The sequence below is a fragment of the Sphaeramia orbicularis genome, chromosome 16 (genome assembly GCF_902148855.1).
Source record: "Sphaeramia orbicularis chromosome 16, fSphaOr1.1, whole genome shotgun sequence".
In the NCBI taxonomy this organism is placed as follows: Eukaryota; Metazoa; Chordata; class Actinopteri; order Kurtiformes; family Apogonidae; genus Sphaeramia; species Sphaeramia orbicularis.
Window position 1 is genome coordinate 45,726,189 of NC_043972.1, and position 10,862 is coordinate 45,737,050.

Here is a 10,862-nt window from a genome sequence, read left to right on the forward strand (position 1 = left end):
ATAATATTTTCCTATGTATTTCGCATTTTTTCAGTGAAAATCAGCTATTTTACCATACTTAATTTATTGATTATGTAGATGTTCATAAAAGCTTAAAGTAAAGTTCATAGTTATTGTATCAGAAACATAGAAAACTGAAGAAAAAGTGTCTTTTCAGTCCAAGCTCTCATTAACTGAACATAAACCTAGTGTCTCCATCCACTGTCATTAATCCAGCTCCATGGGTTTTACTGGTGAATCAATGTTGTAGAAGATGACAGTGTTTCCAAGTTCACTATGGAGCCTCTGGATGTCCAAATGAGAGTCATATCTGACGACCATGAATAAATGATAAACTGTATTTTACACTAATTATTTACATGTATTGATAGGATTAGTGGATCAACAGGTATTAAACATTTGAGATCAGTAGATGCTTTTGGTCGCCAGTGACTGTTTGGGTCTTTGTGGGTTAAATTTTATTGGAAACAACATGAAATCCATTGCAAAATGTCTTAATGATAGTACATTATGGACAAGGTTAGTGACTCATTGCAGACATCAAGAACTGTAAGTTGGATGAAATGAATTTCTTCTGGATCCTACAGTTCGCACAATCTCAATGTGCATCAACCATTTGCTGTTGTTGTTAAAGAGGCAGCTTATGTTTCCTTAAGGTTCCTTAATATGTTTGTACATATTTCATATTTATGTGTCTACCACATCAAAAGGTTGCTGCTGCGAGGGACGCTGTTCAAATAAAGTAGTTACAAGGGCAGCTCAGAAAAATGCCCTCAAAAAGACACTGAAGAGATAAATTTGGAGAAAATGCAGAAGATTAGGTGGTGATGAGCCAAAACATCAGGAAGTGATGAAACTGCAAAAGTCTGTTTAAAGAAGATAAGATAAAAGAGACAACAGAATAAAGCTTTATTGTGTTGGGTAAAACAAATCTTTGGCAGATTTCATGATTTAAAAAAAAAAAAATCACTGTGTCACAGCTGTGTGATATGGACATAATAAATGTTATTACTTTCATTAAATGACAAGAAACGTTCCTAAACACTATCTGATCGACTCCCCTCTAACTGGACCAGAGCTGCCTTTGGTTTGTTTATTTCGTTGCTGAAACAGATTATAGGATTGTGTAACAGGGCTGTTTGCTCTCCTGGTAATTCTGTTTGATTGCGTCTTCATCTCTACTGTTGGTGCCGACTATTGCCCTTGTCAGCTTCCCTTTAGTGATGTAACCACCTTTGTTTACGTGTGTGTTTGTGTGTGTCTGTGTGTGTCTGCCCATTTATCCCAAGCTGTGCCTTCGCCAACACACCCAAGTACAGCCAAGTGAAAGCAGCAGGGGGCATCATCGTACGGAAAGAGTGGGTAATGGACTGCCATAAGAGGAAGCAGAAGATCTCCTACAAGCGGTAAGAGAGCAATGGAACACAGAGGAGTGGGAAAGGAATGATAGTCAAGGAAAATTGTGACAATGGAGTGATGGGTGTCAGGTTTTTGGACTCTGTCTCCTCAAAGGAAAAAATCCTATAGTGCACGGGGAGAAGTTTACATTGAATATAGTAACAGTCAAAGGTGCTGAACTCATTTTAGTTCAGGCTCCACATACAGACCAATGTGATCTCAAGTAAAATAATAAACATAGTATGATATGATATAATAATAACCCATAACTAATGATAACTACACATTTTCTTCTTGATTTAATGTGATAAAAAGTAGCATTACACTATGAAAATATTTGCATTTACGAACTATCCTTTAACAATAAAATGTGACCAACCTGAACAAATACAAACAGCCTGAAAAGTGCCATTTTAACAATACATTTATAGATCCACTGTGATCTGTAAATATTTAATGATAGGCTGAGACGTAATATTGTAGAAGTTCTTATTTTAGTTCCAAATTCCAAAATTTTAACAGTATTACACTGATTACCAATGTTTGTGTAACACTGCATGTAATCCACTTGTATAAACGGTAAGTTGAGGCATGATATTGTTAAAATTGCACTTATTTTTCTTAGGAAATGGCAGTTTTTTCAAGTTATTTGTATCTGTTTTGCAAAAGGATAGTTTGTTTTCATATTTTCATAATTTAATGGGAGTGTTTTTGCACTAAAACAAAGAGAAAATTTTGGAGTTGTCATTAATTATATGTCATTATGTTATTTTACTGGTGCGGTCCGATTGAGATCAAATTGGGCTGAACGTGGGCCCTGAACTAAAATGAGTTTGACATCCCTGCTATAGTGTGTCCATCACATGAATCCACATCTGATTAATCGCGTCCCCTAAGCCACGTTGTGCGCTTGTTCATAGTTCAATCTGTGCACAGCACTCACGCTGATTGAAGCGTCCAAAAATACACCCCTCACAGCAGCAGCGATGCCCACTCACCACAGAGATCATTGTAACCTTGAGCAGCTGATGCCTGCTGTGATCACAAATTCAAGCCAGCCGGCTGCAACAGCCCTACCTAATTATATGTCTCATTATAGGGGGGAGCTTTAGCAACATCAAGGTCCTCTGTCATCACACATGAATCTGCGTCTGCTGAATAATAGACCAGAATACTCGATGTGGGGAAAAAGGCAGGTCTGCAGTAATTGGAAAGGTGCTTTACTTGTATTACCATATGAAGCGTTGCATCATTTAAGAAATTCCCTCATACTTTGTGCTTATGCAAAGTTTGCGTCCGCTGTAAAATGACACATTTTCCCAATCACCGTCCCACGCAGCTCACATGGTTACTCAAGGGTATTGAAGTCATTAGTGTCAGGCTTCTGTTATATTTAGTCACATCAAGTCAAGCCACATGCTGTAGGCTCACACTATAGAAACAAAAGTGACTGAAAGAGACAAGTCAGAGTAAAAAGTGACAGACATTCAAAAGTCGTAAAAAGAGTTAGATTTGATTGTCCTTAATCAGGGGTGCCTGTGGGACAACCGGCCCATGGGATGAATTTGCAAAATGTGAATATAATACTGAAGATATTAACAATCAGGGGTGTTGAACTCTTACTTCAGGTTCCACATACAGACCAATTGTGAGCTCAAGTAAAGTAATAGCATAAAAACCTATAAATAATGACTTCAAATTTTCTTCTTGATTTAATGTGAAATAGTATTACATTATGCCTATAAATAATGAAAACTCCAAATTTTTCTTTGTTTTAGTGCAAAAAAACCCATTGAATTATGAAAATAATTACATTCACAACTATCCTTTAATGATAAAATGTGAATAACCTGAACAATTGAAGAAAATTAAGTGCAATTTAACAATATTCTGCCTGTTACTAAAGGTTTTGTGTATTTGTAGATCCACTGTCATCTATAAGTTGTAATGCACATGTGTAAATAATAAACTGAGACATAATATTGTTAAAATTGCACTTATTTTTCTCAAGAAATTTCTGTTTGTTCATGTTATTCACCTCTTTTTTTTGTTAGGATAGTGTGCAAATGTAAATATTTACATAATTACTAAAACAGAAAAAAAATTTGTTTTCATTATTTCTAAGTTTTTATGCCATTATTTTACTTGTTCGGCCCACTTGAGATCAGATTGCGCTGAAGGTGTCCCCTGAACTAAAATGAGTTTGACATCCCTGTCCTAAATAGAGCTCTTAATATTTATTAGTTCTTAAATTTGACATGTAAGTCTTAAAAATGCCACTGACACCATGAAAGATATTACTATATGAAATGTCTGTGAAGAATTTGAATGTGTTATCAGTGTTAAGCATTTCATCATAATGGAGACGGGAGTGAGTGGAGCCTTCAGCAGTCATTTATGGGTGGAGGGGTTCAGGTATGAACATCAGTAGCAGAAACATTAGTCACGAAGAAATGGAAATTTAACATTGGCTGGATTGAAACATGGTTAAAAAGACAAATAACTATAATACCTGTTTAACTGTTATTTATTTGAATGTAAAGGTCTTAAATTTGACCAAAGACGCCTTGAAAAATGTCCTAAGTCCTAAATTTAGATTCTTCAATCTTGCAGATACCCTGGTTAATCAAATATTGTGGTGGGTATTGCATTTTTTGAAAATTGTGTTTCTAATCTACACATACACAGATTGTATGTTGCGACTTTCCTTTTTCACAGTATTTTCCACAGTACCTCTGTTCAATGTCACTGAATCCAACCATTCAAAAGGGCTGTTCCCCCCCCCCATTTCATTATAAATCCTCCTAAATGTCACACACTTGACCTGTTTAAATTTCAGAAATTGCAAATATGATTGGAAGAAGTTCACAGTTCACGCAAGAAATATATTTCAGGAGTTTAAGTAATTATGGAAAGAAAGTGATCATATTAAATTGATGATAATGGGGTTTTCAGATGGAGTTCTCGCATTTTATGAAGACTTTGTGCATGTTGGGATGTGTAGAGAGCCTTCTGCAATGATATTTATTATGAATTATTCTTTTTATTATATGTGTTTACAAACACTTGGAAAAATAACTAAAAGCTTAAAAACAAACTGCTGCTGATGTGCGCTGTGTTCCAGCTGTAATCATGAAGTCTGGGAAAAGCGATTAGAGGTGGTTTAGATGCTCTATACCACAGGTGTCAAACAGTGTCCAATCCGGCCCAGAGGATGAATTTATAAAATGCAAAAATTACACTGAAGATATTAGCAATTAAGGGTGTCAAAATCATTATAGTTCAGGTTCCACATACAGACCAGTATGATCTATAGTGGGTCAGACCAGTAAAATAACAACACAACCTATCAATAACGACAACTCCAAATTTTTTTCTTTGTTTTAGTGTAAAAAAAAAAAAAAGTAGAACTACATGAAAATGTTTACATTTACTGTCCTTTGACAAAAAATGTGAATAAGCTGAACAAACATGAACAACATGAAATGTCTTAGTAGAAGTGTAATTTCAACAATATTATGTCTGTTACTAAATGTTTTGTGCAGTTGTAGCTCCACTGTGATCTTTAAGTTCAGTTAATAGTAAGTGGAGACATGTGTAAACATATGTAAACTAGTGCTGTCAGAAGATTCAAATTTTTAATCAGATTAATCACAGGGTTGCAATGGATTAATTTTGATTAATCATGATTAAATGACATTAATTTTTAATTTATATCAATTGTGTTTTATTTTGCATGAGGAAACAGACTCAAGAAAGAAGGGAATATATATGCACTTAATGGGTTTGTTGTAAACTGGGTAGCAGAATCCCAGACTAATGTATACTTTACGTTAATGTGATATTTTTAGTTGGAAGTGCTTTTCTGAAAAGAAAACTCCTTCCTGCAGAGTATGCGTAATACTTTGTCGGTCGACTGTTCCATCTTGGTTTACCAATTAGGCCTGCATTGCACTGTCAAATATACAAAAAAATCCAGTTTTAGAGAGATTATAATTGTTTTCCATTCCTGATTTGTATGAAACAAGTATGTTCCCTTGTATAAAGCTCTTCAGTGTTTCATTTATAATTAAAAGTTTGCGTAAGTCCATAATCGTAAGTGACATGTTTTACCCTGATGAAAGAGCTGCTGTGATTTGGATCTTGCACTTGTGGTTTTGATGGTATGAATTATTGAGACCTAGCTGTGATGGTCTGTGTTGACATGGCTGCTGACATCCACAGTGTGTGGACGAACGTTGTAGAGGAGCCCTCCAAACAAATCCAGCTTGGCAGTGACGGCGCACAACATAAGGTCTTACACAATCAAATCCTTACATAAATATGGACTGAAGTTCATTACAGCCTGCGTTATTATTCTCCCTCATGCTCGCCTCTCTCAGTCAATATCTGATTGTGCCAAAGATCCCTCATTCCCCTCGTCTCTCTCCTCTGAGCGCCCCCCACCCCCGTTGTGACACTAATCCATTCCCCTGCCCGCCGCTGCTATTGTGCAGCACATGGAGTGTGTAGCTTTGATGATGTATCCTGTATTTAAAAGCTGCATCTGCTATGGGTAATTAAAAGGAGCACTTACTTTGATGATAAGTACCCAAACAAACGGCCACACTCACTCACTCACTCAATCAAACTGTTGCTCCATTATGCAAAATAAATAAATATATAAACAATTTTCGCAAGCATTTACAGGAAAATCCCATTTCACTCAACACTTTTTCACACTTTTCATCATATTTTATGTAATTTTACATAGATTAACAACCAAGTATGTCACAATAAATCACAGAAACATGGTTTTAATTCCTATAATCACTTAACACAGGGATGTCAAACTCATTTTGCTCCAGGGGCCACATTCAGACCAATTTGATCTTAATAAAATAAAATAACAGCCTATAAATAGTGACAACTCCAAATTTTCCTCTTTTATTGCAACAAAATATGAAATTATGAAAATATTAACATTTACAAATTTTCGTGTTCAGGTCATAGAAGATGGCTCAAAACACTCATCTTATGCAGCATTGATACACCAATAAAACCATGTAGTTTGACAAATGGTAGTGGTTGTAGATGTTTGTTTTTAGGTTTCATTAATGACATATTTTGCTGAAAACATGTTTTGCTTTGTAAAGAAAAATACCAGCTTGACCAGCAACACTGAAAAATGCAAATTGCAGAGAATAATATAATGAATGGCCATAAATCACTGAGGAACAGTTACATGTTGAAAAAAATTAATTTGGAAGTTACCCCAAAAAGTTTTAGGTTAGTTAAAAAGGTTAGTATCTTGATTTTGGTGGGGGGGGGCGTCACAAATTAAGGGTTAAGAACAGTTACAAGACTCAAGGAAGCTGAAGTGAATTTGTGAATTCCTTTTTATGTTTGATCATAATCGTCATTTTCAGCCATCTGTCATCTCATCTTATTGTCACTTCAGGTCTTTTTTTATCTGCACGTAATATGACACTAAAATAAAAATCCTGCAATTAGATGTGACAGATGAACAGTAAAACCATGGGATTTATGGAAATAAGGGGGGAAATCTGTCATGCTTACACAGACACATATCATACTTCATGTATTTTGTTTCACCCTGATTCAATCAAACTAAAACTGAAAATAGTGCACAAATATTAATGAAAAAGGATTACCTCCTATTTTTGCCCAGGAAGCATAAATGAACGTAATTATAAATCAGCTAAATAAACAAACAGATTTCTTATGACAACTAAAGTTGTTTTGCATTATCCAAAACTGACTTATCTGCACAATCACTCTACCATTTATCTGCTGTACATTAGCAGTAATTGTGTCCAGAAGCTAAAAATTTGTAATGAAAAAGTCTGGCAATAAGACAAAACTCACACTCTTCACTTTGTCATGATGTTGGTTTTTGTTAGGTGCAGATATTTCAACATCTCATCATCTGGCTAGCTATATTAGCAATACTAGGATGGAAAGTTCACCGGCAAACTGTTTTGTCACTAACATAAGTCACTAGGAAATGAAACATTAGACTGAATGAGGTATGCGTGGACCGGAGCCGGGGCCGTATTGAATTGTGTATTTTCAAAATGTTGATTCTCAAACTGTTTTTCTAAGATCTCCTACCCCACCTTTAATATCATAAGATCACCTGCTTTTTTGTTTTGCCTTTTTTATCTCACTGACTGATAGGCCATGAGCTATTGTGAAGACTTTGTGTCCGGTGTCATCTTTGTCATCGTCATTATCAATTTCTTCAAATCTCTATAAATTCATCCTCTCTGATGAAACTACCGGTCTGATTCATTTCAAATTATATTTGTAGTTTCCTTGGGACAATGTGTAGAAAGTTTGTCCACAATTATGAGAAATTCTCATTTTCAAATTTTTGAAATGTTTAGAAGTTGCTTTTACTTTTAATGGTCCATATTTTTTTGGCTTAAAACATGGAAATTGTTACAGATATCAATATAGTTACTATTGAGCACTGATATGAAGTCATATATAGACTTTCATTGAATTTGTAGAGTTGTCCTCTAGTGAAAGTACCACCCACTTCTATTGAGAGATTAAGGCTTTTACACCATTCTGTAGATGATTTACTTAATTTATTTATATATTTGTCATTTTATTCTTGCCTTGTATTTCACATAATGTTTGTATGTTGGAGCCCTGGCTAGTAGGGCTGCACGATTTTGGCAAAAAAAAAAAATCCCGATTTTTTCCTCCAAAAACTCGATTTTCGATTTTGATTTCAATTTTTGGGTAAAACTACAAAAGACAACAGAAGTCAGCATGTCGTTTTTGTGAGCAGCCAACAATACAAGGCACTGCTCCCTACCTCAAATCTGTGATGGTATCACGTGATGAACCCACAGAAGTTTTTTTCTTAATTAAATCTTTATTGAATGAATGAAGTTGAGTATACAAACAATGTGTACAACAAGAAAATAACAGAAGTTTGCCAAGGGGACTACACTATAATACCATGTCCAAATCAGAGCAAATACTTATGTTTTTTATAGCCTTTTTGTTTCCAGATTTATCTAACAGCTTTAAATAAAGTTCAACATCTTTCAAAAAATAAATAATATTTGGTTTTGTGTTACAGAACTTACATTTGTGAATGAAAAATTTAACAAGTAAGAGGACAAAATTAATTCTTATTATATATATATATATATATATATATATATATATATTTATTTATTTATTTATTTTTATTTTTATTTTTTTTCTCTGGGTATCTGGGCCCACAGAAGAGATACAAATGTAAGTCAGTGACAGGCATCAGTCGTGCGTGCGTGCGTGGACCGCGTTAATATGAGTGATCCACATGCGGTTCTATTTAAACTGGGGGATCCGTGCGTGGAACAGACCGACCCAGGACACACTGGAGGGATTCTATGTGTGGAGCTGGTGGATGTGTGTGGGCACAGGGCTGTGTGGGCTCCTCTGCTGAGGCTGATGACCCCGAGACCCGGACCCGGTCCCGGTTCGGAAGAAGACAGTACGGTACGGATCCGGGACAACGTAAGAAGAGTGATCCGCATGCAGTTATATTTCAGTTGCGGGATCCGTGCGTGAAGCCACGGCTTACATTGCCATAAGTACTGCGGGCTCATTAACACATTTAAAGTCCGGTCATTACATGGACTTCTGTGACAGACCGCTGTCACTGATAGGAGGAGGAGCCTACGGTATCCCGCAAGCGCGCGGTCTGCAGGCACGAGAGAGATGAAATCGATTTTACGATTTCCCTATTTTAAAAATCGTCCTAATTAAAAAATCCGATTTCGATTTAAAATTGATTAATCGTGCAGCCCTACTGGCTAGAATGCAGTTAACTACTGCTGCCTCTTTTGGCCAAGTCACTCTTATAAATACATATTTTTTTATCACAATCTTTGATGAAAAATTTTGAAAAAAAGTATGTGAGTTCTCTCATTCCAGTATCCTGTTGAATAATACTGAAAAGGAAGCAAACCACTTCTCTATTTGACATGTCACTGCTGCTGCAATCAGAGCTGTCAAAGTAATGGAATTTTAGTTCATGATTAATTGTCATGCAAATGATTGAGGGTTGCCACAGGTTTTCAGAGGCTAGAGGCTGTTTGGATCCAGTATTTTCCCCACTGAGGTACTTTGGTGAACAAGGCTTATGTGCAGCCTCCGCCTACTCCATCTAATTAATTGTGATTTATGTAATAAATGTGCCAGACATGGGGATTATACCCTTTTGAAACCAGTAATCCATGTCTTTAGTCCATTCCCATCAGATTAGATGGAGTTTGTTGATGTGCTTTTGAAATAAAACCATACACTATCACAATAAACAGATTTTCTGTCGCTCTTGTTACCGTATTTGTCCTTTGTCATTTTCCAATTTCCTGGACACTGACTTTTATGGAACTAGTCAGCATAGGTCAGCAAAATGTCTCCCCACAGTGTGAGCGGAAACATCATCACCTTAGGGCTGATATTTCCACTGCTTACTTTGATTATATCCAGAGGATTTTCTAATGGCTTTAGGGAAAATATGGGCAGAAATGTCATGTCTTCATGGCACCCCCAGAGGCTTATTACTTTCTGCTTGTCCTGTCAATTTCCTTTATTATTATTACCCTTGTTATGTATTCTGATGGAAAGTTATGGGAACATTTAGCTTATGTCTCCCTACACTCATTTAACCTTCGCAGAGAACACTTCTATGTTTCTGTCCTCTAACAATGAACTCCACGCATATTTTAGGAACAATTTTCAGGTGAATATTTGCCCAAGGAGGTCATTTTTAGGTCACCAGCCAATAGGCCATAGGCTGCTGTGAAGACGCTATGTACAGTGTCATCTTTGTGAAAATTATCAAAAAGAGAAGATTGGTACCTTAGGGGACAATATTTCAGATATTTTTTTTACTCTGAAATAATTGAACTCAGTGGTTTAACTATCAGATTAAAATCTGCAGATGTCTTAGTTGAAGACACTTGCATCACCTCTGTACTGGAATCAGAACATTTTGGCTTGTTTACTTGACACAAATCCACTTCCTGGGTTGTTTGTGGAATGATTTAACTTCAGGCCAAACAATTCCCTTCATGTTCTTGTTAAACTACAGAGCGGCATTTTTGGCAGCTGTACCATACTATTTAGCTTACTCTGACTGACACTGGTGAATTTCCTTTTGTTTTTCTGCACATTTTGGTGAATTAAACAAGCCTGCCTGTAGAAATGATAGTTTTAAGGATCATCACAAATGCAGATTAAATCTCATGGATTTACACACCTCTTAAATGAACAGAGTGCATCTGACAGACTCACATGATAAGTGGAATACATCTGTAAAATATTTTAAAGGTGCCCTGCCGCACAAAACCATTTTTCCTTGTATTTTTGGACATATGTTAGGTCCATAGGTGTTTGTGTTATGTGGTGAATGTGAAAATGAACCGCTACCTCCTCTGTCTGCTATTGCTACT

General features: G+C 36.0%; 1 protein-coding gene across 2 annotated transcripts in view; it reads left to right on the forward strand.

Moving 5' to 3' along the window:
- Positions 1-10,862, forward strand: part of xrcc1 (X-ray repair complementing defective repair in Chinese hamster cells 1) — a 49,560-nt gene that overhangs the window by 13,099 nt on the left and 25,599 nt on the right. For both annotated transcript variants that reach the window (XM_030158644.1, XM_030158645.1), the window contains exon 10: positions 1,290-1,406. In XM_030158644.1, the coding sequence (XP_030014504.1) occupies positions 1,290-1,406 (117 nt within the window). The remainder of the gene's footprint in view (positions 1-1,289; positions 1,407-10,862) is intronic.